Here is a 26,169-nt window from a genome sequence, read left to right as displayed (position 1 = left end):
GCAAAGGGGATTTTAATTTTCCACATATAGATTGGGACTCGCATACTGTTAAAGGTTTAGACGGGGTAGAGTTTGTAAAATGTGTTCAGGAGAATTTTCTACATCAGTATATAGAGGTGCCAACTAGAGAGGATGCGATATTGGATCTCCTATTGGGAAATGAGTTAGGGCAGGTGATGGATGTGAGTGTGAGGGAACACTTTGGATCCAGTGATCATAATGCCATTAGTTTCAACCTGATCGTGGATAAGGATAGATCTGGTCCTCGGGTTGAAGTTCTGAACTGGAAAAAGACCAAATTTGATGAAATGAGAAGGGATCTGGGAAGTGTGGATTGGCACAGGCTGTTCTCTGGTAAGGATGTAAATGGAAAGTGGGAGGCCTTCAAAGGAGAAATTTTGAGAGTGCAGAGTTTGTATGTTCCTGTCAGGATTAAAGGCAAAGTAAATAGGAATAAGGAACCTTGGTTCTCGAGGGAGATTGTAACACTGATTAAGAGGAAGAGAGAGTTGTATGAAATGTACAGGCAGCAAGGAACACATCAGATGCTCGAGGAGTATAAAAAGTGCAAGAAGCTACTTAAGAGGGAAATCAGGAGGGCGAAAAGAAGACATGAGGTTGCTTTGGCAGACAGTGAAGGAAAATCCAAAGAGCTTCTATAGGTATGTTAGGAGCAAAAGGATAGTGAGGGATAAAATTGGTCCTCTTGAAGACCAGAGTGGTAGACTGTGTATGGAACCAAAAGAGATGGGGGAGATACGAAATGGTTTTTTTGCATCCGTATTTACTGAGGAAACGGGCATGGAGTCTACGGAAATAGCGCAAACTGGTAGGGAGGCCATGGAACCTTTACAGATTAAAGGGGAGGAGGTGCTCGCTGTCTTGAGGCAAATCAGAGTGGATAAATCCCCAGGACCGGACAGGGTATTCCCACGGACCTTGAGGGAAGCTAGTGTTGAACTTGCAGGGGCCCTGGCAGACATATTTAAAATGTCAGTATTCACGGGGGAGGTGCCGGATGATTGGAGGGTGGCTCATGTTGTTCCATTGTTTAAAAAAGGTTCCAAAAGAAATCCGGGAAATTATCGGCCAGTAAGTTTGACGTCGGTGGTGGGCAAGTTATTGGAAGGTGTGATAAGGGATAGGATCTACAAATATTTGGATAGACAGGGACCTATTAGGGAGAGTCAACATGGCTTTGTGCGTGGTAGGTCATGTTTGACCAATCTATTAGAGTTTTTCGAGGAGGTTACCAGGAAAGTGGATGAAGGGAAGGCGGTGGATGTTGTCTACCTGGATTTCAGCAAGGCCTTTGACAAGGTCCCTCATGGGAGGTTAGTTAGGAAGGTTCAGTCGCTAGGTATACATGGGGTGGTAGTAAATTGGATAAGACACTGGCTCAATGGAAGAAGCCAGAGAGTGGTTGTGGAGGATTGCTTCTCTGAGTGGAGGCCTGTGACTAGTGGTGTGCCGCAGGGATCGGTGTTGGGTCCATTGTTGTTTGTCATCTATATCAATGATCTGGATGATGATGTATTAAATTGGATCAGCAAGTTTGCTGATGATACAAAGGTTGGAGGTGTAGTGGACAGTGAGGAAGGTTTTCAAAGCTTGCAGAGGGATTTGGACCAACTAGAAAAATGGGCTGAAAAATGGCAAATGGAATTTAACGCAGACAAGTGTGAGATATTGCACTTTGGAAGGACAAACCAAAGTAGAACGTACAGGGTAAATGGTAGGACTCTGAAGAGTGCAGTTGAACAGAGGGATCTGGGAATACAGGTACAGAATTCCCTAAAAGTGACGTCACAGGTGGATAGGGTCGTAAAGAGTGCCTTTGGTACATTGGCCTTTATAAATCGGAGTATCGAGTATAAAAGTTGGAGTGTTATGGTAAGGTTATATAAGGCATTGGTGAGGCCGAATTTGGAGTATTGTGTACAGTTTTGGTCACCTAGTTACAGGAAGGATGTAAATAAGATTGAAAGAGTGCAGAGAAGGTTCACAAGGATTTTTCCGGGACTTGAGTAGCTGAGTTACAGAGAGAGATTGAATAGGTTGGGACTTTATTCCCTGGAGCGTAGAAGATTGAGGGGAGATTTGATAGAGGTGTATAAGATTTTGATGGGTATAGATAGAGTGAATGCAAGCAGGCTTTTTCCGCTGAGGCTAGGGGAGAAAAAAACCAGAGGGCATGGGTTAAGGGTGAAAGGAGAAAAGTTTAAAGGGAATATTAGGGGGGGCTTCTTCACGCAGAGAGTGATGGGAGTGTGGAATGAGCTGCCGGATAAAGTGGTAAATGCGGGGTCACTTTTAACATTTAAGAAAAACTTGGACGGGTTCATGGATGAGAGGGGTGTGGAGGGATATGGTCCAAGTGCAGGTCAGTGGGACTAGGCATAAAATGGTTCGGCACAGACAAGAAGGGCCAAAAGGCCTGTTTCTGAGCTGTAATTTTCTATGGTTCTATGGTTCTAAAGGGGGAGAAAACGTAAGAAAGGGGGGATTATATAGGGGGAAAGAGGGGGGAAGAAAAATAAAGAAAGACAGTAAAATATAAGGTTAAGAACAGTTAAAAATTAAATAAAATGAAAACAAAGGGGTCAAGGTGGGATAGAGCTAATCATCTGAAGTTGTTGAATTTGATGTTGAGACTGGAAGGCTGTAACGTACCTTGCTGGAAGATGAGGTGCCGTTCCTGCAGTTTGCGTTGAGCTTCACTGGAACATTGCAGCAAGCCAAGGACAGACATATGGGCATGGGAGCAGGATCGTGTATTAAAATGGCAAGCATCGGGAAGGTCAGGGAACTGATTGCGCACAGACAGAAGATGTTCAGCAAAGCGATCACCCAGTCCATGTTTGGTCTCTCCGATATAGAGGAGACCACATTGGAAGCAGTGAATGCAATACACCAAATTGAAAGAAGTCTATTTCTCTCCCACCCATCTCCCCCCTCCCCCACATCTTCACCTGTCACAGCTTACTCTCTGATTTCAGCTTTTCTACCATTTGGCCATTCACACCTTTATTCTCTCTATAGATTGTCATTAGCAGCCTTTCCCCTTGTTTCTGTGGCTATGACTTATCTTTCGTTCCCTCACCCTGCAGTATAAATATCTCCCACTTTCTATGCCTTTTAGCTTTGACAAAGGGTCATCTGGACTTGAAACGTCAGCTCTTTTCTCTCCTTACAGATGCTGACAGACCTGCTGAGATTTCCTAGCATTTTCTCTTTTGGTTTCAGATTCCAGCATCCGTAGTAATTTGCTTTTATTAGCTGTGGGAACCGATAGGCTTGTAATGGACACTGGTGGACAGTCTATCACCAGAAATGGAGTCGGAGAGGTAAAGGAAGGGAAAAGAAGAGATGGACCATGTGAAGGTGATAGACGGGTGGAAATTGGACCTAAATTGATTTTAAAATTTCCAGGTCCAGATGAGATCCTGAAGCGGCATCAAAATAATCATCGATGTTTCGATGAAAGAGTTGTGAAAGGGAGCCAGAGTAGAACTGGAACAGAGAATGGCCCATAAAGAGACAGGCATAACTGGGGCTCATGTGGGTGCCCATAGTCACATCTGTTACTTGGAGGAATTGAGACAAGTTAAAGAAGAAATTGTTGCGTGCGAGAACAAGTTCAGTCAGACAGAGGAGTGGCAGTGAATGGGGATTGTTCAGGGCTCTGTTCGAGGAAGAAGCAAAGAGCTTTCAGACCATCCTGGTGGGGAATGGAGGTGTAGAGGACATCCATGGTGAGGAGGGGGCGGTTTGGGCCAGGGAACTGGAAGTTGTTGATACGGCTTAGGTGCCACCATTCAACACACCTTCCCTCATTCACCCCGTCAGCATTCTGCAGGGACTGTTCCATCCAGAACACCCTGGTCCATTGCTCCATCACACCCATCACCTCACCTACCATCAATAGCACCTTCTCATGCAATCATACAAGGTGGAACACCACACCTTCACCTCCCCCCTGTTCACCATCTCAGAGCACAAACACTCTTCCGGTGAAGCAGCACTTCAATCTGGTCTGTTGTATTTTCTGCTCCCAATGCGGTCTACTCTACATCAGGGAGGTCAAACATAGACTGGGTGAACGCTTTGCAGAACGCCTTTTGTCCGTCCGCAAGCAGGACCCAGATCTTCCTGCCGCTTGCCATTTCAATACTCTCCTGTACACATGTCTATCTTATGACTTTTGCAATGTTCCAGGGAAGCTCAGTGTAAACTGGAGGAACAGCACCTCATCTTCCTATTGGGCATTTTACAACCATCTGGACTGAATATTGAGCTTAACTTCAGAGCATGAACTCTCTCCTCGCTCTCCACTCCACCACCTCCATTTATTTTATTTCATTTCTCCTTTTCATCTTATTCATCCATTTTTATTACTTTATATCTTTTTTTCCACTTCTAAAATCTCACTTTCCATCTTGTTTCACCTTCCTCCCCTACCCCACTACGGCCAACTGCCGCATTCTTACACTCTGCATCTTTGTTCTGCCATCTATTCATTCCGATCTCTTAATGGATGCTCTTAGCACCATTCTCAGCGTTTATCATCGCCATTTACATTCTCTTTGTCTTTTTGTCTATGCCTTTCCTACCAATTACAGCAACCCCGCCCCCCCACCCATAATATAATTCTTATCCAATTTTCCTTGTCTTCAGCTCTGACAAAGAGCTATCCTGACTCAAAACATTGGCTCTATTCTCTCTCCACAGATGCTGTCAGACCTGCTGAGATTTTTCAGAATTTTCTGTTTTTTGTTTCAGAATCCAGCATCCGCAGTATTTTGCTTTCATCTTAAGTTATCTCAGTTGACTGTGCTCCTTTTGCCTTCAATGTTTTATAATTAAACACTGTCAGAGCTACGTGCAGTTTAGCTATTTATCAATCTTTTGACCATTAATTATTTCTGTTTCAGAAGCCTGTGAGCAAAGATGAGTTTGTTAAAATTCGAAAGAAAGATTTAGAGAGACTAACAACTGAAACTATGCAAATTAAAGAGTTTCTGCCAAAAATACTCAATGGAGAATTCCTGGAGAGCTTTCACCAACTAGAAGCAGCTGAAGCAAGTGAGTTCTTTATTTGCTTTTGTTGAAATGCTGCTTCAGTTCATGAATAAGCAGCCATGACGATTTAGTTTATGGGAGAAAGCTGGAGGTATTCAAAGGGTGTGGCAGTGTCTGGAAAGAAATAACATTGCAGCTTGGTAAAGAAGTTCTCCAAGAAATTCATCAACCTGAAACATTAATGTGCTTCTCTCCATAAAAGCTGCCTGACCTGAGAGTTTTCTGTTTTTATTTCAGATCAGGCAGCACGGTGGCACAGTGGCTAGCACTGCTGCCTCAGTGCCAGGGACCCAGGTTCAATTCCCGACTTGGGTCACTATGTGTGCGGAGTCAGCACGTTCTCCCCATGTCTGTGTGGATTTCCTCCGGGTGCTCTGGTATCCTCCCACAGTCCAAAAGATATGCTGGTTGGGTGCATTGGCCTTGCTAAATTCTCCTTCAGTGTACCCAAACAGGTGCCGGAGTGTGGCGACCAAGGGATTTTCACAATAACTTCATTGCAGTGTTAATGTAAGCCTACTGGTAACACTAATAAATAAACTAAAAAAAAGAGTTCCAGCACCTGTATTATTTAGCTTTTGCATGGGAATTTGGTTGCTTGTTAACTGTTAACACTACACAAGTTGGGAGGGATTAGAGTCATAGAGGGTTACAGCTTGGAAACAGACCCTTCGGCCCAACTTGTCCATGCCCCCCTTTTTTTAAACCCCTAAGCGAGTCCCAATTGCCCACATTTGGCCCATATCCCACTATACCCATCTTACCCATGTAACTGTCTAAACGCTTTTTAAAAAACAAAATTGCACCCGCCTCTACTACTACCTCTGGCAGCTTGTTCCAGACACTCACCACCCTCTGTGAACAAATTGCCCCTCTGGGCCCCTCTCATCTTAAACTTATGCCCTCTAGTTTTAGATTCCCCTACCTTTGGGAAAAGATATTGACTATTTAGCTGATCTATGCCACTCCTTATTTTATAGACCTCTATAAGATCACCCCTCAGCCTCCTATGCTCCAGAGAAAAAAGGCCTAATCTATCCAGCCTCTCCTTATAACTCAAACCATCAAGTCCAATAGTATCCTAGTAAATCTTTTCTGCGCTCTTTCTAGTTTAATAATATCCGTTCTATAATAGGGTGACCAGAACTGTACACAGTATTCCAAGAGTGGCCTTACCAATGTCTTGTCAACTTCAACAAGATGTCCCAACTCCTGTATTCAATAGAACTTAGAAAAAATACAGCACAAACAGGCCCTTCGGAACACAAAATGCACCGGTCATGTCCCTACCTACCTAGGCTTATATATAGGCTTACCTATAACCCTCAATCCTATTAAGTTCCATGTACTCATCCAGAAGTCTCTTAAAAGACCCTATCGAGTTTGCCTCCACCACCACTGACAGCAGCCGATTCCACTCACCCACCACCCTCTGAGTGAAAAACTTACCCCTGACATCTCCTCTGTACCTACTCCCCAGCACCTTAAACCTGTGTCCTCTCGTAGCAGCCATTTCAGCCCTGGGAAAAAGCCTCCGAGAATCCACCCGATCTATACCTCTCAACATCTTGTACACCTCTATCAGGTCACCTCTCATCCTTCGTCTCTCCAAGGAGAAAAGACCGAGCTCCCTCAACCTATCCTCATAAGGCATGCCAACCAATCCAGGCAACATCCATGTAAATCTTCTCTGCACCCTTTCAATCATTTCCACATCCCTCCTGTAATGAGGCGACCAGAACTGAGCACAGTACTCCAGGTGGGGTCTGACAAGGGTCTTATGTCAATGTTCTGACCAATGAAACCAATGAAACCAAGCATGCTAAATGCCTTCTTCACCACTCTGTCCACCTGTCACTTTACTTTCAAAGAGCTATAAACCTGTACCCCTAGATCCCTTTGTTCTGTAAATCTCCCCACTGCCTTACCATTAGTGAGAGGCAACATGGTTTTGTGAAGGGGAGGTCATGTCCCATGAACTTGATCGAGTTTTCCGAGGAAGTAACGAAGTTGATTGATGAAGGTAGGGCAGTGGATGTTGTCTACATGGACATCAGTAAAGCCTTTGACAAGGTCCGTCATGGCAGACTCGTGAAGAAGGTGAAGTCGCATGTGATCAGAGATGAGCTAGCAAGGTGGATACAAAACTGGCTCGGTCAAGGAAGATAGAGAGTAGCAGTGGAAGGGTGCGTTTCTGAATGGAGGGCTGTGACAAGGCGTTCCTCAGGGATCAATGCTGGGACCTTTGCTGTTTGTATAAATGATTTGGAGGAAAATGTAACTGGTTTGATCAGTAAGTTTGCGGACAACATGAAGGTTGGTGGATTTATGGATAGCGATGAGGACCATCAGACGATACAGCAGAATATAGATCGATTGGAGACTTTGGCGGAGAGATGGCAGATGGAGTTTAATCCGGACAAATGTGAGGTAATGCATTTTGGAAGGTCTAATACAGAGAGGGAATATACAGTAAATGGCAGAACCCTTAAGAGTATTGATAGGCAAAGGGATCTGGGTGTACAGGTACACAGGTCACTGAAAGTGGCAACGCAGGTGGAGAAGGTAGTCAAGAAGGCATATGGCATGCTTGTCTTCATTGGCTGGGGCATTGAGTTTAAAAATTGGCAAGTCATGTTGCAGCTTTAAGAACAAAGAACAAAGAACAGTACAGCACAGGAAACAGGCCCTTCGGCCCTCCAAGCCTGTGCCGCTCCTTGGTCCAACTAGACCAATCATTTGTATCCCTCCATTCCCAGGCTGCTCATGTGACTATCCAGGTAAGTCTTAAACGATGTCAGCGTGCCTGCCTCCACCACCCTACTTGGCAGCGCATTCCAGGCCCCCACCACCCTCTGTGTAAAAAACGTCCCTCTGATGTCTGAGTTATACTTCGCCCCTCTCAGCTTGAGCCCGTGACCCCTCGTGATCGTCACCTCCGACCTGGGAAAAAGCTTCCCACTGTTCACCCTATCTATACCCTTCATAATCTTGTATACCTCTATTAGATCTCCCCTCATTCTCCGTCTTTCCAAGGAGAACAACCCCAGTCTACCCAATCTCTCCTCATAGCTAAGACCCTCCATACCAGGCAACATCCTGGTAAACCTTCTCTGCACTCTCTCCAATGCCTCCACGTCCTTCTGGTAGTGCGGCGACCAGAACTGGACACAGTACTCCAAATGTGGCCTAACCAGCGTTCTATACAGCTGCATCATCAGACTCCAGCTTTTATACTCTATACCCCGTCCTATAAAGGCAAGCATACCATATGCCTTCTTCACCACCTTCTCCACCTGTGTTGCCACCTTCAAGGATTTGTGGACTTGCACACCGAGGTCCCTCTGTGTTTCTATACTCCTGATGACTCTGCCATTTATTGTATAAATCCTCCCTACATTATTTCTTCCAAAATGCATCACTTCGCATTTATCCGGATTAAACTCCATCTGCCACCTCTCCGTCCAATTTTCCAGCCTATCTATATCCTGCTGTATTGCCCGACAATGCTCTTCGCTATCCGCAATTCCAGCCATCTTCATGTCATCCGCAAACTTGCTGATAACACCAGTTACACCTTCTTCCAAATCATTTATATATATCACAAATAGCAGAGGTCCCAGTACAGAGCCTTGCGGAACACCACTGGTCACAGACCTCCAGCCGGAAAAAGACCCTTCGACCACTACCCTCTGTCTCCTATGGCCAAGCCAGTTCTCCACCCATCTAGCCACTTCTCCTTGTATCCCATGAGCCTTAACCTTCTTAACCAACCTGCCATGTGGGACTTTGTCAAATGCCTTACTGAAATCCATATAGACGACATCCACGGCCCTTCCTTCATCGACCGTTTTTGTCACTTCTTCAAAAAACTCCACCAAATTTGTAAGGCACGACCTCCCTCTTACAAAACCATGCTGTCTGTCACTAATGAGATTGTTTCGTTCTAAATGCACATACATCCTGTCTCTAAGAATCCTCTCCAACAACTTCCCTACCACGGACGTCAAGCTCACCGGCCTATAATTTCCTGGGTTATCCCTGGTACCCTTCTTAAACAATGGTTAAGACCGTTAACAACGGTGCAGCCTAACTAAGGTTTATAGAACCTTAGTTAGGCTGCACTTGGAATATAGTGTTCAATTCTGGTCGCCACACTACCAGAAGGATGTGGAGGCTTTAGAGAGGGTACAGAAAAGATTTACCAGGATGTTGTCTGGTATGGAGGGCATTAGCTATGAGGAGAGGTTGGAGAAATGTGGTTTGTTCTCACTGGAACGACGGAGGTTGAGGGGCGACCTGGTAGAAGTCTACAAGATTATGAGAGGCATGGACAGAGTGGATAGTCAGAAGCTTTTTCCCAGGGTGGAAGAGTGAATTACTAGGGGGCACAGGTTTAAGGTGTGAGGGGCAAGGTTTAAAGATGTATAAGGCAGATTTTTTTACACAGAGGGTGATGGGTGCCTGGAACTCGTTGCCGGGGGAGGTAGTGGAAGCAGATACGGTAGTGACTTTTAAGGGGCATCTTGACATATACATGAATAGGATGGGAATAGAGGGATATGTTCCCCGGAAGGGGAGGGGGTTTTAGCTAAGTCGGGCAGCATGGTCAGTGCAGGCTTGGAGGGCTGAAGAGCCTGTTCCTGTGCTGTAATTTTCTTTCCTCTTTGTTCTATTAACTTGGTAAGTCCTGCGCTGGTTCAATCTACTAAACTGCATCACCTCACATTTATCTAAATTAAACTCCATCTGACATTCGTCAGCCCACTGGCCCAATAGATCAAGATCCCGTTACAATCTGAGATAACCTTCTTCACTGTCCACTATGCCACCAATCTTGGTGTCATCTACAAACTTACTAATCATGCCCCCTATATTCTCATCCAAATCATTAATATAAATGACAAATAACGGTGGACCCAGCAACGATCCCTGAGGCACACTAACATCCATGCTTTTCTGAACAGTAAGTACTGATGAGAAATATTCATTTAGGATCTCACCTATCTCTTGTGGATCCGCACATAAATGACCTTGTTGATCCTTAAGAAGCCCTACTCTCTCCCTAATTACTCTTTTGGCCTTTATGTATTTGTAGAAGCTCTTTAGATTATTCTTTGCCTTATCTGCCAAAGCAATCTCGTGTCCCCTTTTTGCCCTCCTGATTTCTCTCTTAACTCTACTCCTACACTCTCTATACTCTTCAAGGGATCCATTTGATCCCAGCTGCCCATGCATGTCATGTGCCTCCTTCTTCTTCTTGACCAGGGCCTCAATATCCCGAGGCATCCAGGATTCCCTACTTCTACCAGCCTTGCCCTTCACTCTAAGAGAAATGTGTTTACCCTGAACCCTGGTTAACACACTTTTGAAAGTCTCCCACTTACCAGACATCCCTTTGCCTTCCCACAGACTCCCCCAATTAACTTTTGAAAGTTCCTGCCTGATACCATCAAAATTGGCCTTGCCCCAATTTAGAATTAATACACTCAACAAATTTCTCTCCATTTCTCTCCAGTCTAAAGGGAATATTAGGGGGGGCTTCTTCACGCAGAGAGTGGTGGGAGTGTGGAATGAGCTGCCGGATAAAGTGGTAAATGCGGGGTCACTTTTAACATTTAAGAAAAACTTGGACGGGTTCATGGATGAGAGGGGTGTGGAGGGATATGGTCCAAGTGCAGGTCAGTGGGACTAGGCAAAAAATGGTTCGGCACAGACAAGAAGGGCCAAAAGGCCTGTTTCTGAGCTGTAATTTTCTATGGTTCTATGGTTCTATCCAACTGTTGTGCCTGCCGCACAGTCTGTTTTAACCCTTATACGGTGGACAAAGAATTGCGAGTAGACTTCTTGTTAGTACAACAATATTTATTTAAACACACAATCAATAATCACCCACCCAACCAACAATAAGTTATCATACAGAAATACTAAAGTTCAAGTCCAATACTAGACCTTGACTTAACTTTGCGTAACAGGCAAGTACCCAAGCAGATATTGGCCTTTATCTGTGCGTTGGTCTCTGTAGTCCTCTGTAGTCCTTCCTTCTCGGGTGTGGTGGCTCTCCTCGTGCTGGTTGTTGCTGGCGACGGTCACCATTGTTGTAGCTCGTTCGTGGGGTCAGAGAGAGAGAGAGAGATTCCTGGTTGCGCAGCACCCTTTATACCCCGTTGGGTTTTGCGCCCCTTTTGGCCAATGCCAATCAATCGATCAGGACTTGATCACCCTGATCGGTAAAGTCCAATCAGGTGCTGCCACACCAATCTCTGGGTGTGTCCCCAATGGCCATATCTGTAGGTGCTGGGGGCACGTAGTACAGAAACCTCCCGTCCCAAATAAGGGGTTACGGCGCCCCTATGTCTGGTAAACAACCCAGTTTGACCAGAAAGTCCCTTTTGTCCTGGAGATGGCCCATATCCTGTGTATTCAGTCGTCTTAAGTTGCAGCCTGTTTATCTCTGTCTTTTAGGCTGAAGCCTGCTGTTTTAGTTCTTGCCCAATTGTCCCAGAGTGCTTTACAAATCGCAATTTTAGGTTGCCAGTTTGGCCACACAACCCTCGAATATTATAGCTGTCCCAGTCAATGTTGAGAAAGTTAAAATTCCCTACTATTACCACCCTATTTTTCTTGCAGCTATCTGTAACCTCCTTACATATTTGCTCCTCAATTTCCCGCTGACTATTTGGGGGCCTATAGTACAACCCTATCAAAGTGATTTCCCCCTTATTATTTCTCAGTTCTACCCATATGGACTCAGTGGCCGAACCCTCGGATATATCCCTTCTCAGTACTGCCGTGATGTTTTTTCCTAATCAAAAGTGCAACTCCTCCTCCTCTCTTACCTACTGTTCTATCTTTACTATAGCATCTGTACCGTGGAACATTGAGCTGCCAGTCCTGTCACTCCCTTAGCCAAGTTTCAGTAATTGCTATAATATCCCAGTCCCACGTGTCCATCCATGCCCTGAGTTCATCTGCCTTGCCCGTCAGGCCTCTTGTATTGAAATAAATGCAGTTTAATTTGGACTTCCCTTGCTCTCTGCTCTGGTTTTGCCTGATCTGTCTGGTACTAGGATTACTGACACTGCCTTTACTACTTAATGTTCTCTCTTTAACTTCTGTGCTGTCCTCAACCTTCTCTTCTCTCTCCCTACTGCTTTGGGTCCCACCCCGCTGCCAGACTAGTTTAAACCCTCCCGAGTGGCTCTAGCAAATCTCTCCGCCAGGATATTAGTCCCCCTCCAGTTCAGGTGTAACCCGACCCTCTTGAACAGGACAGCCCTTCCCCAGAAGAGATCCCAATGAACCACAAATCTAAATCCCTGCCCCCTGCACCAGCTCTCAAGCCACGCATTCATCTGCCTAATCTTCCTATTCCTACTCTCACTAGCATGTGGCACCGGTAGCAGTCCAGAAATTACTATCTTTGAGGTCCTGCACTTTAGCCTTCTGCCTAACTCTCTATATTCACACTTCAGGACCTCATCCCTTTTCCTAACTATGTCATTGGCATCAATATGTACAACGACCTCTGGCTGGGTACAGTCAGTATAAGAAAAGGTGCCGGTTAAGCATATAGTGTTTTTCGGAAATGGAATGGATTTAGGTTACTGTGTGTATAGGATATATTATAGATTCATGCTATAGTTTATGTAGGATATGGGATTAGGATACATATGAGATAAAATATGTTTTTATTCTTTCTCAGGATGTGCCATCACTGGCTAGGCCAGCATTTTTATTTCTCAACCATAATTGTCCTTGAGGTGGTGTCCAAAGATGTGCGGATAGGTTGATTGTCCCTTAGTTCAAGTGGATTAGCAGGGTAAATATGTGGGGTTACGTGTGTAGGGCCTGAGTGGGATTGTTGTCGGTGCAGGCTCAATAGGCCGAATGTCGTGCTCCTGCACTGTAGGGATTCTATGGTGAGCGGTGTTATTGAACCTCTATAGTAGAAATGTGATATAGATACACCCACAGTGCTGTTAACGAAGGAGTTCCAGTATTTTCACCCAGTGAAGGTGAAGGAATGGTGATATAGTTCCAAATCAGGATGGCCTGTGGCTTGGAGGGGAGGTTAGAGGTGGTGGTGTTCCCATGCATCTGCTGCTCTTGTCCTTCCAGATGGTAGAGGATGTGTGTTTGGAAGGTACTGATGAAGGAATGTTTAAGGATACAGTGTGTCGGTAAATATATGGTTTAAAGTATAGTGTGCATAGGATATGATATATTTATATATATATATAGGATACAATGTAGAAACTGAACTGGACTAGCTATACAAATACTGTGGCTACCAGAGCAGGTCAATGTCTGGGAATCCTGTGGCAAGTAACTCACTTCCTGACTCTCCACCACCTACAAGGCACAAGTCAGGAGTGTAATGTAATACACTCCACTGACCTGGATGGGTGCAGCTCCAATAACACTCAAGAAACTTGACACAATCCAGGAAAAACAGTCTGCTTGATTGCTACCTCTTCCACAAACATTCACTCTGTCCACCACTCACAAACGTGGCAGCCATGTGTACCATCTATAAGATGCACTGCAGGAACTCACCAAGGCTCCTTGGGCAGCACCTTCTAAACCCACAACCGCTACCATCTAGAAAGACAAGGACAGCAGATACCCGGGAACACCACTACTTGTAGGTTCCCCTCCAAGTCACTCACTATAGGCCTGGCCTATCCCTCATTCTACCACCATCAAGACAAGGCACCAACTCTGTTGTATTGAAAAGTGCAGACTATATCAGGACGTGTACAAGGCATACCTAAAAAAACTGATGAAGCTACAACACATCTATTTGCATGCTGAAGAGAGGAAGCAACATGCAATATACAGAGGTAAGCAACCTCCAGAACCAAAGGATTAGTTCAAAGTTCATCAGACCTGCCACATTCATGAATGCTAGTGCATGATTAAAAAACTAACAGGAGGAGGAGGCCCCACAAAATATCCCTGGGGGAGCCCAGCACGTCAGTGCAAAAGAGGACTGAAGCATTTTTTTAACCATCTCCAGCCAGAAGTTGAAACTAGATAGGTTGGGGGGAGGGGATCGAGACCAGGTGACTGGGAGCGAGGAAGTTAGCTCACAAACAGAGAAGGGTTATAGACGGTGCAAGAGGGAAGATGGACGGGGGATAGAGAAGGGGAGAGCTCAGACCAAAGGATTGAGATGTGTTTACTTTAATGCCAGGAGTATAGTGAATAAAGGGGATGAGCTCAGAGCGTGGATCGATGCCTGGAAGTGTGAGGTGGTGGCCATTACGGAGACTTGGATGTCTCAGGGACAGGACTGGATACTACAGGTGCCGGGATTCAGATGTTTCAGGAAGGACAGGGAGGGAGGCAAGAGAGGGGGTGGAGTAGCACTGCTGATCAGGAATAGTGTCACAGCTGTAGAGAAGGTGTATGCTGTGGAGGGATTGTCTACAGAGTCACTGTGGGTGGAAGTTCGGAGTGGGAAGGGATCGATTACTTTGCTGGGAGTTTTCTATAGGCTGCCCAATAGTGACAGGGAGGTGGAGGAGCAGATAGGGAAACAGATCCTGGAGAGTTGCAATAATAGCAGAGTTGTTGTGATGGGAGACTTTAATTTCCCAAACATAGATTGGAATATCCCGAGGGTAAGGGGATTGGATGGGGAGGAGTTCATTAGGTGTGTTCAGGAGAGTTTCCTGACACAGCATGTGGACAAGCCTACAAGAGGAGAGGCTGTACTTGATCTGATACTGACCAATGAGCCTGGACAGGTGTCAGATCTCTCAGTGGGAGAGCATCTTGGGGATAGCGATCATAACTCTATCTCCTTTATGCTTGCATTGGAAAAAGAGAGGATCAGGCAAGCTAGGAAAGCGTTTATATGGAGTAAGGGGAAATATGAAGACATAAGGCAGCAAATTAGAGGAGTGAATTGGAAGGAGGTATTCTCGGGGAAATGTACTGAAGAGAGGTGGCAGTTTTTCAAGGAATGTCTGTCTAGGGTTTTACAGGACAATGTTCCGAGCAGACAGGGAGGAGTTGGTAGGTTAAAGGAACCGTGGTGCACGAAAGCTGTGCGGGACCTGGTCGAGAAGAAAAGGAAAGCGTACAAAAGGTTCAGAGAGCTTGGCGAAGATAGGGATCTAGCTGAGTATACGGCTTGTAGGAAGGGACTAAAGAAGGAAATTAGGAGAGCCAGAAGGGATCACGAGAAGTCCTTGGCAAGTAGAATTAAGGAAAACCCTAAGGCGTTCTATAAATATGTGAAGAGTAAAAGGGTGAGACGTGAAGGAATAGGGCCTATAAAAGGTGAAGGCGGGAAAATCTGTACGGAACCAGTAGAAATGGCAGAGGTGCTTAATGAGTATTTTGCCTCGGTTTTCACAGAGGAGAAGGACATGGGTGGATGTACTGCGCGCTTGCGGTGGACTGAAAAGATTGAGTATGTGGACTTTAAGAAAGAGGTTGTGCTGGAATCTTTGAATGGCATCAAGATAGATAAGTTGCCGGGTCCGGATGGGATGTACCCCAGGTTACTGTGGGAGACGAGGGAAGAGATTGCAGAGCCTCTGGCGATGATCTTTGCGTCGTCGATGGAGACGGGAGAGGTGCCGGAGGATTGGAGGATTGCAGATGTGGTTCCTATTTTCAAGAAGGGGAATAGGGATAGCCCAGGAAATTACCGACCGGTGAGTCTAACCTCAGTGGTTGGTAAGCTGATTGGGAAGATCCTGAGGGACAAGATTTATGAGCATTTAGAGAGTTTTAGTATGCTCAAGAATACTCAGCATGGCTTTGTCAAAGACAGATCGTGCCTTTCGAGCCTGGTGGAGTTCTTCGAAAATGTGACTAAACACATTGACGAAGGGAAAGCGGTAGGTGTGGTTGATATGGATTTTAGCAAGGCATTCGATAAGGTCCCCCATGCAAGGCTTCCAGAAAAAGTGAGAGGGCATGGGATCCAAGGGGCTGCTGCCCTGTGGATCCAGAACTGGCTTGCCCAAAGGAGTATTTATACTCATCTCGCCAAGGCCATCCCCACACCCCCACGTCTTGCCTTCAAACAACCACGCAACCTCAAACAGACCATTGTCCGCAGCAAACTACCCAGCCTTCAGGAGAACAGTGACCACGACACCACACAATCCTGCCACAGCAACCTCTGCAAGACGGCCGGATCATCGTCACGGATGCCATCATCTCACGTGAGAACACCATCTACCAGGTACACGGTACCTACTCTTGCAACTCGGCCAACGTTGTCTACCTGATACGCTGCAGGAAAGGATGTCCCGAGGCATGGTACATTGGGGAACCATGCAGACGCTACGACAACGGATGAATGAACACCGCTCGACAATCACCAGGCAAGACTGTTCTCTTCCTGTGGGGGAGCACTTCAGCAGTCACGGGCATTCAGCCTTGGATCTTCAGGTAAGCGTTCTCCAAGGCGGCCTTCACGACACACGACAGCGCAGAGTCGCTGAGCAGAAACTGATAGCCAAGTTCCGCACACATGAGGACGGCCTAAACCGGGATGTTGGATTTATGTCACATTATCAGTAACCCCCACAGCTTTCCCCCTGATCTTGCAGAATCTCACTAGCTGTTCTGTCTGGGCGGCACGGTAGCACAGTGGTTAGCACTGCTGCTTCACAGCTCCAGGGTCCCGGGTTCGATTCTCGGCTCGGGTCACTGTCTGTGTGGAGTTTGCACATTCTCCTCGTGTCTGCGTGGGTTTCCTCTGGGTGCTCCGGTTTCCTCCCACAGTCCAAAGATGTGCGGGTTAGGTTGATTGGCCAGGTTAAAAATTGCCCCTTAGAGTCCTGAGATGCGTAGGTTAGAGGGATTAGCGGGTAAATATGTGGGGGTAGGGCCTGGGTGGGATTGTGGTCGGTGCAGACTCGTTGGGCCGAATGGCCTCCTTCTGCACTGTAGGGTTTCTATGATTTCTATGAATACACATCTCTTTAACCTGTGTTGAATGCTCCCTCCACCCACATTGTCTGTACCTTTAAGACCTGGCTGGCTGTAGAGATTTGCATTCTAATTAGTATTCTGTAACTTGATTTCTGTGTCTGTGCACTGTTGGAGAACAGATATCCACTCCATCTGACGAAGGAGCTGTGCTCCGAAAGCTTATGGTATTTGCTACCAAATAAACTTGTTGGGCTTTAACCTGGTGTTGTGAGACTTCTTACTGTGCTTGCCCAAAGGAGGCAGAGAGTGTGTATGGATGGGTCTTTTTCTAAATGGAGGTCGGTTACCAGTGGTGTGCCCCAGGGATCTGTTCTGGGACCCTTGCTGTTTGTCATTTTCATAAATGACCTGGATGAGGAAGTGGAGGGATGGGTTGGTAAGTTTGCCGACGACACAAAGGTTGGTGGGGTTGTGGATAGTCTGGAGGGATGTCAGAAGTTACAGAGGGACATAGATAGGATACAAGACTAGGCGGAGAAGTGGCAGGTGGACTTCAACCCAGATAAATGCGTAGTGGTCCATTTTGGCAGGTCAAATGGGATGAAGGAGTACAATATAAAGGGAAAGACTCTTAGTACGGTAGAGGATCAGAAGGACCTTGGGGTCCGGGTCCATAGGACTCTAAAATCGGCCCCGCAGGTGGAGGAGGTGGTTAAGAAGGCGTATGGTGTGCTGGCCTTTATAAGAACATAAGAAACATAAGAAATAGGAGCAGGAGTAGGCCATCTGGCCCTTCGAGCCTGCCCCGCCATTCAACAAGATCATGGCTGATCTGAAGCGAATCAGTTCCACTTACCCGCCTGCTCCCCATATCCCCTAATTCCCTTATCGATCAGAAAACTATCTACCCGTGATTTAAACATATTCAACGAGGAAGCCTCCACCACTTCAATGGGCAGAGAATTCCAGAGATTCACTACCCTCTGAGAGAAGAAGTTCCCCCTCAACTCTGTTCTGAACCGGCCCCCCCTTATTTTGAGGCTGTGCCCTCTCGTTCTGGTTTCCCTTCTAAGTGGAAAGAATCTCTCCACCTCTACCCTGTCCAGCCCCTTCATTATCTTACATGTCTCTATAAGATCACCCCTCATCCTTCTAAACTCCAACGAGTACAGACCCAATCTGTTTAATCTCTCCTCATAAAAGCTACACCCCTCATCTCCGGTATCAACCTGGTGAACCTTCTCTGCACTCCCTCCAAGGCCAATATATCCTTTCGCAAATAAGGGGACCAAAACTGCACACAGTACTCCAGTTGCGGCCTCACCAGTGCCTTGTACAGTTGCAGCAAGACCTCCCTGCTTTTATATTCTATCCCCCTCGCGATAAAGGCCAACATTCCATTCGCCTTCTTGATCACCTGCTGCACCTGCAGACTGAGTTTTTGCGATTCGTGCACAAGGACCCCCAGGTCCCTCTGCACAGTCGCACAATGTAATTTTTCTCCATTTAAATAATATTCCAATTTACTATTATTTCTTCCAAAGTGGATAACCTCACATTTGCTAACGTTATATTCCATCTGCCAGATCCTCGCCCACTCGCTCAGCCTATCCAAATCTCTCTGCAGACTTTCCGCGTCCTCCACGCAATTCGCTTTCCCACTCACCTTCGTGTCATCAGCAAACTTGAATACCCTAGATTCAGTCCCCTCCTCCAGATCATCTATGTAAATGGTAAACAATTGAGGCCCCAGCACCGATCCCTGCGGCACGCCACTGGTCACCAACTGCCAACCAGAAAAGCACTCATTTATCCCAACTCTCTGCTTCCTGTTAGATAGCCAATCCCCAATCCACGCCAACACCTTACCCCTAACTCCGTGTACCCCAATCTTTTGCAGCAACCTTTGGTGAGGCACCTTATCGAACGCCTTCTGGAAATCTAAAAAGAACAAAGAACAAAGAACAGTACAGCACAGGAAACAGGCCCTTCGGCCCTCCAAGCCTGTGCCGCTCCTTGGTCCAACTAGACCAATCGTTTGTATCCCTCCATTCCCAGGCTGCTCATGTGACTATCCAGGTAAGTCTTAAACGATGTCAGCGTGCCTGCCTCCACCACCCTACTTGGCAGCGCATTCCAGGCCCCCACCACCCTCTGTGTAAAAAACGTCCCTCTGATGTCTGAGTTATACTTCGCCCCTCTCAGCTTGAGCCCGTGACGCCTCGTGATCGTCACCTCCGACCTGGGAAAAAGCTTCCCACTGTTCACCCTATCTATACCCTTCATAATCTTGTATACCTCTATTAGATCTCCCCTCATTCTCCGTCTTTCCAAGGAGAACAACCCCAGTCTACCCAATCTCTCCTCATAGCTAAGACCCTCCATACCAAGCAACATCCTGGTAAACCTTCTCTGCACTCTCTCCAATGCCTCCACGTCCTTCTGGTAGTGCGGCGACCAGAACTGGACGCAGTACTCCAAATGTGGCCTAACCAGCGTTCTATACAGCTGCATCATCAGACTCCAGCTTTTATACTCTATACCCCGTCCTATAAAGGCAAGCATACCATATGCCTTCTTCACCACCTTCTCCACCTGTGTTGCCACCTTCAAGGATTTGTGGACTTGCACACCTAGGTCCCTCTGTGTTTCTATACTCCTGATGACTCTGCCATTTATTGCATAACTCCTCCCTACATTATTTCTTCCAAAATGCATCACTTCGCATTTATCCGGATTAAATTCCATCTGCCACCTCTCCGCCCAATTTTCCAGCCTATCTATATCCTGCTGTATTGCCCGACAATGCTCTTCGCTATCCGCAATTCCAGCCATCTTTGTGTCATCCGCAAACTTGCTGATTACACCAGTTACACCTTCTTCCAAATCATTTATATATATCACAAATAGCAGAGGTCCCAGTACAGAGCCCTGCGGAACACCACTGGTCACAGACCTCCAGCCGGAAAAAGACCCTTCGACCACTACCCTCTGTCTCCTATGGCCAAGCCAGTTCTCCACCCATCGAGCCACTTCTCCTTGTATCCCATGAGCCTTAACCTTCTTAACCAACCTGCCATGTGGGACTTTGTCAAATGCCTTACTGAAATCCATATAGACGACATCCACGGCCCTTCCTTCATCAACCGTTTTTGTCACTTCCTCAAAAAACTCCACCAAATTTGTAAGGCACGACCTCCCTCTTACAAAACCATGCTGTCTGTCACTAATGAGATTGTTCCGTTCTAAATGCACATACATCCTGTCTCTAAGAATCCTCTCCAACAACTTCCCTACCACGGACGTCAAGCTCACCGGCCTATAATTTCCTGGGTTATCCCTGCTACCCTTCTTAAACAACGGGACCACATTCGCTATCCTCCAATCCTCAGGGACCTCACCCGTGTCCAAAGAAGCGACAAAGATTTCCGTCAGAGGCCCAGCAATTTCCTCTCTCGTCTCCCTGAGCAGTCGAGGATAGATGCCATCAGGCCCTGGGGCTTTGTCAGTTTTAATGTTCCCTAAAAAACCTAACACTTCCTCTCTCGTAATGGAGATTTTCTCTAACGGGTCAACACCTCCCTCCGAGACACTCCCGGTTAACACGCCCCTCTCCTTCGTGAATACCGAAAACACCACATCCACCGGTTTCCCTCTGTCAACCGCACTAGTGACATCTTCATAAAAGTCCAGTAGATTCGTCAAACACGACTTTCCCTTCATGAATCCATGCTGCGTCTGCTTGATTGAACCATTCTTATTCAAGTGCTCTGTTATTTCCTCTTTAATAATGGACTCTAGCATCTTCCCAACTACGGACGTTAAGCTAACCGGCCTGTAGTTACCCGCCTTTTGTCTACTTCCTTTTTTAAACAGCGGCGTAACAGTAGCTGTTTTATCAATCGAGGGATTGAGTTTAGGAGCCCGGGGATAATGATGCAGCTATATAAGATCCTCGTCAAACCCCACTTGGAGTACTGTGCTCAGTTCTGGTCGCCTCATTACAGGAAGGATGTGGAAAAGATTGAAAGGGTGCAGAGGCGATTTACAAGGATGTTGCCTGGATTGAGTGGCATGCCTTATGAGGATAGGCTGAGGGAGCTCAGTCTTTTCTCCTTGGAGAGACGTAGGATGAGAGGAGACCTAATAGAGGTATATAAGATGTTGAGAGGCATAGATCGGGTGGACTCTCAGAGGCTTTTTCCCAGGGTGGAAATGGCTGCTACGAGAGGACACAGGTTTAAGGTGCTGGGGGGTAGGTACAGGGGAAATGTTAGGGGGACGTTTTTCACACAGAGGGTGGTGGGCGAGTGGAATCGGCTGCCGTCAGTGGTGGTGGAGGCAAACTCAATCGGGTCTTTTAAGAGACTCCTGGATGAGTACATGGGACTTAATAGGATGGAGGGTTATAGGTAGGCCTAAAAGGTAGGGATATGTTCAGCACAACATGTGGGGCCGAAGGGCCTGTTTTGTGCTGTAGTTTTCTATGTTTCTATGAAGTGCTGAGTCCATAACCTTTCTTTGTCTCCTTCTGAGGTCCGCAGCATCAATGACGCCAGTCTTCAGCCAATTCATTCACTCCACGTGATATCAATAAATGACTGAAGAGACTGGATGCTGCTTCGGCTCTGTAAATATTCCACATATAGAACATAGAACATAGAAAGCCACAGCACAAACAGGCCCTTCGGCCCACAAGTTGCGCCGATCACATCCCCACCTCTAGGCCTATCTATAGCCCTCAATCCCATTAAATCCCATGTACTCATCCAGAAGTCTCTTAAAAGACCCCAACGAGTTTGCCTCCACCACCACCGACGTCAGCCGATTCCACTCACCCACCACCCTCTGAGTGAAAAACGTACCCCTGACATCTCCTCTGTACCTACCCCCCAGCACCTTAAACCTGTGTCCTCTCGTAGCAGACATTTCAGCCCTTGGAAATAGCCTCTGAGAGTCTACCCTATCCAGACCTCTCAACATCTTGTAAACCTCTATCAGGTCACCTCTCATCCTTCGTCTCTCCAGGGAGAAGAGACCAAGCTCCCTCAACCTATCCTCATAAGGCATGCCCCCCAATCCAGGCAACATCCTTGTAAATCTCCTCTGCACCCTTTCAATGGCTTCAACATCTTTCCTGTAATGAGGTGACCAGAACTGCGCGCAGTACTCCAAGTGGGGTCTAACCAGGGTCCTATAAAGCTGCAGCATTATCTCCCGACTCCTAAACTCAATCCCTCGATTAATGAAGGCCAGTACGCCTTCTTGACCGCATCCTCCACCTGCGAGGCCGATTTAAGAGTCCTATGGACCCGGACCCCAAGGTCCTTCTGATCCTCTATACTGCTAAGAATGGTACCCTTCATATTATACTGCTGCTTCATCCCATTGGATCTGCCAAAATGGATCACCACACACTTATCCGGGTTGAAGTCCATCTGCCACTTCTCCGCCCAGTCTTGCATTCTATCTATGTCTCGCTGCAACTTCTGACATCCCTCCAAACTATCCACAACACCACCTACCTTGGTGTCGTCAGCAAACTTACCAACCCATCCCTCCACTTCCTCATCCAGGTCATTTATGAAAATGACAAACAGCAAGGGTCCCAGAACAGATCCCTGGGGCACTCCACTGGTCACTGACCTCCATGCAGAGAAAGACCCCTCCACAGCCACTCTCTGCCTTCTGCAGGCAAGCCAGTTCTGGATCCACAAGGCAACAGCCCCTTGGATCCCATGCCCTCTCACTTTCTCAAGAAGTCTTGCATGGGGGACCTTATCGAACGCCTTGCTGAAGTCCATATAGACCACATCCACCGCTCTTCCTTCGTCAATGTGTTTGGTCACATTTTCAAAGAACTCAACCAGGCTCGTAAGGCACGACCTGCCCTTGACAAAGCCGTGCTGACTACTTTTGATCATACTAAACTTCTCTAGATGATCATAAATCCTGTCTCTCAGGATCCTCTCCATCAACTTACCAACCACTGAGGTTAGACTCACCGGTCGGTAATTTCCCGGGCTGTCCCTGTTCCCTTTCTTGAATATAGGGACCACATCTGCAATCCTCCAATCCTCCGGAACCTCTCCCGTCTCCATCGACGATGCAAAGATCATCGCCAAAGGCTCCGCAATCTCCTCCCTCGCCTCCCACAGTAACCTGGGGTACATCCCATCCGGTCCCGGCGACTTACCAACCTTGATGCCATTCAATAGTTCCAACACATCCTCTTTCTTTATGTCCACATGCTCGATCCTTTCTGTCCACCGCAAACCAGCAGTACAACCACCCAGATCCCTTTCCACCGTGAATACCGAGGTAAAGTATTCATTAAGCAGCTCCGCCATTTCTAACGGTTTCGCACAAACTTTTCCCCCTTCACCTTTTAAGGGTCCTATGCCTTCACATCTCATCCTTTTACTCTTGACATATTTGTAGAAAGCCTTGGGATTCTCCTTAATCTTACCCGCCAAGGCCTTCTCATGACCCCTTCTCGCTCTCCTAATTTCCTTCTTAAGCTCCTTCCTACATCCCGTATACTCCTCTAAATCCTTACCACCTCCTAGCTCTCTGAACCTTCTGTACGCCTCTCTTTTCTTATTCACCAGGTTCATCACAACCTTCGTGCACCACGGTTCCCGTACCCTACCAACACCCCCCTGTCTCATCGGAACGTTGTCATGCAGAGCTCCAGACAAACATTCCTTGAAAATCCTCCACTTTCCTTCGGTACTTTTCCCCAAGAATGCCTCCTTCCAATTTACCCGTCTAATTTCCTCCCTGATGACACTGTATTTCCCTTTACTCCAGAGAAACACTTTCCTAGCCTGCCTGATCCTATCTCTTTCCAATGCTATCGTGAAGGAGATAGAATTATGATCGCTATCCCCAAGATGCTCACCCACCGAGAGATCCTCCACCTGTCCAGGTTCATTAGCCAGCACCAGATCAAGTACAGCCTCTCCTCTAGTAGGCTTATCCACATACTGTGTCAGGAAACTCTCCTGGACACACCTAACAAACTCCTCTCCATCCAAACCCCTAGCCCTAGGGATATTCCAATCTATGTTTGGGAAATTAAAATCTCCCATCACGACAACTCTGTTATTCCTACATCTCTCCAGGATCTGTTTCCCCATCTGCTCCTCAACATCTCTGTTACTATTGGGCGGCCTATAGAAAACACCCAGCAACGTTACCGACCCCTTCCTGTTCCTAACCTCCACCCACAGAGACTCCGTAGTCAATCCCTCCACGGCGTCCACCTTCTCTACAGCCGTGACACTATCCCTGATCAACAGTGCCACTCCCCCCCCCTCTCTTGCCTCCCTCCCTGTCCTTCCTGAAACATCTAAAACCCGGCACCTGAAGCACCCAGTCCTGTCCCTGAGACATCCAAGTCTCCGTAATGGCCACCACATCACAATTCGAAGCAGCAATCCACGCTCTAAGCTCATCCACTTTATTCACTACACTCCTGGCATTAAAATAGACACATCTCAGACCTTCAGCCTGAGCACTTCCCTTCTCCATCACTCGTCTAACCTCCCTCTTACCCTGTTTACATTCCTTATCTATTTGCGAGCTAACCTCCTCGCTCTCAGTCCCCTCATTTCGATTCCCTCCCCCCAACCTTTCTAGTTTAAAGTCTCTCCAGTAGCCTTAGCCAACCTTCCCGCCAGGATATTGGTCCCCCTGGGATTCAAGTGCCACCCGTCTTTTTTAAACAGGTCACACCTGCCCCTAAAGAGGTCCCAATGATCCAAGTACCCAAATCCTTGTCCCTTGCTCCAGTCCCTCAGCCACGCATTCATTCTCCACCGATTCCTGTTCTCACTCTCCCGCGGCACAGGCAGCAATCCCGAGATTACTACCTTTGCATTCCTCTTTCTCAGCTGTCTACCTAACTCCCTATATTCTCTTTTCATGACCCCTTCCCTCTTCCTACCTATGTCAGCAGTACCTATATGCATCACGACCTTCGGCTCCTCTCCCTCCCCCTTCAGGATTTCTGGGACTCGACCAGAGACATCCCGGACCCCTGCACCAGGGAGGCAAACCACCATCCGAGAGTCCCGTCTGTGTCTGCAAAAACGCCTATCTGACCCCCTCACCGTAGAGTCCCCAATTATCACTACCCTCCTTTCCTTACCCTTTTGCACTACTGGGCCAGGCTCAGCTCCAGAGACACTGCCACCGCTGCTTCCCCCAGGTGGGCATAGTACTGAAGACTTGTGCTGCAGAACTTGCTGCACCCCTAGCCACACAGTGACCTTCCCTCTATCAGAAGGTCAAAAGTGGGGATGTTCACTGATGATTGCACATATTCAGCACGATTAGCGACAAGTCAGATACTGAAATAGTCCCTGTCCAAATGCAGCAAGACCAGGACAATTTCCAGACTTAGGCTGACAAATGGCAAGTCACATTTGCACTGCACAAGTGTCAGGTAATGACCATCTCGGGAGTGGGATACTGAAAGTGCATGATTAACCATGATCATATTGAATGGTGATGCAGGCTTGAAGGGCCAAATGGCCTACTCCTGCACCTATTTTCTATGTTTATCTCCAACAAGGGAGAATCGATCATTACTCCATGACATTCAATGGCATTAACAATGCTGAATCTGCCATTCAACATTCTAGGGCATACCATTGACTAGAAACTGAACATGACCAGCTATGGAAATACTGTGGCTACAGGTCACAACATAAGAGCTTAGTGTGCAACATGAAAGCAAATGGGATTGGGATGGATTGAAAATTGGCTAACAGACAGAACCAAAAGAGGGTAGGAAGAAATAGGTCTTTTTCAGAGGTAGAGACGAGTGGGGATCAGCGATGGCTCCAGCTATTCACAATAAGTACCAATGATATGGATGACAGAACCAAAGGTAATATTGCCAGGTTTGCTGATGACACAAAACTCGGTGAGAAAGTGAGTGTTGAGGAGGATGTTAAGAGGCTTCGAGAGGATTTGGACAAGTAGAGTGTATGGGCAAAATCATGGCAAATGAAGCATAACAAGGTTAATTGTGAAGTTATCCATTCAAACGGAGAAACAGAATGGTCGAGTTATTATTTAAATGGCATTAGATAGAGAAATATTGATGTAAAAAGGGACCTAGGTACCCTTGTAACCAGTCACTGAAAACAAGAATACAGGTGAAGCAAGCAG

The 26,169-nt window shown here is 46.8% G+C and overlaps 1 protein-coding gene across 1 annotated transcript in view; it reads left to right on the top strand.

Annotated features, from left to right (window-relative positions):
• hsf2bp (heat shock transcription factor 2 binding protein) overlaps positions 1-26,169 on the top strand; it is a 160,267-nt gene that overhangs the window by 26,250 nt on the left and 107,848 nt on the right. Inside the window, exon 2 of the mRNA XM_078231921.1 lies at positions 4,935-5,085. Coding sequence (XP_078088047.1) covers positions 4,935-5,085 — 151 coding nt within the window. The remainder of the gene's footprint in view (positions 1-4,934; positions 5,086-26,169) is intronic.

Source organism: Mustelus asterias, chromosome 17, assembly GCF_964213995.1.
Source record: "Mustelus asterias chromosome 17, sMusAst1.hap1.1, whole genome shotgun sequence".
NCBI lineage: Eukaryota > Metazoa > Chordata > Chondrichthyes > Carcharhiniformes > Triakidae > Mustelus > Mustelus asterias.
This window is presented reverse-complemented; position numbering and strand designations above follow the sequence as displayed.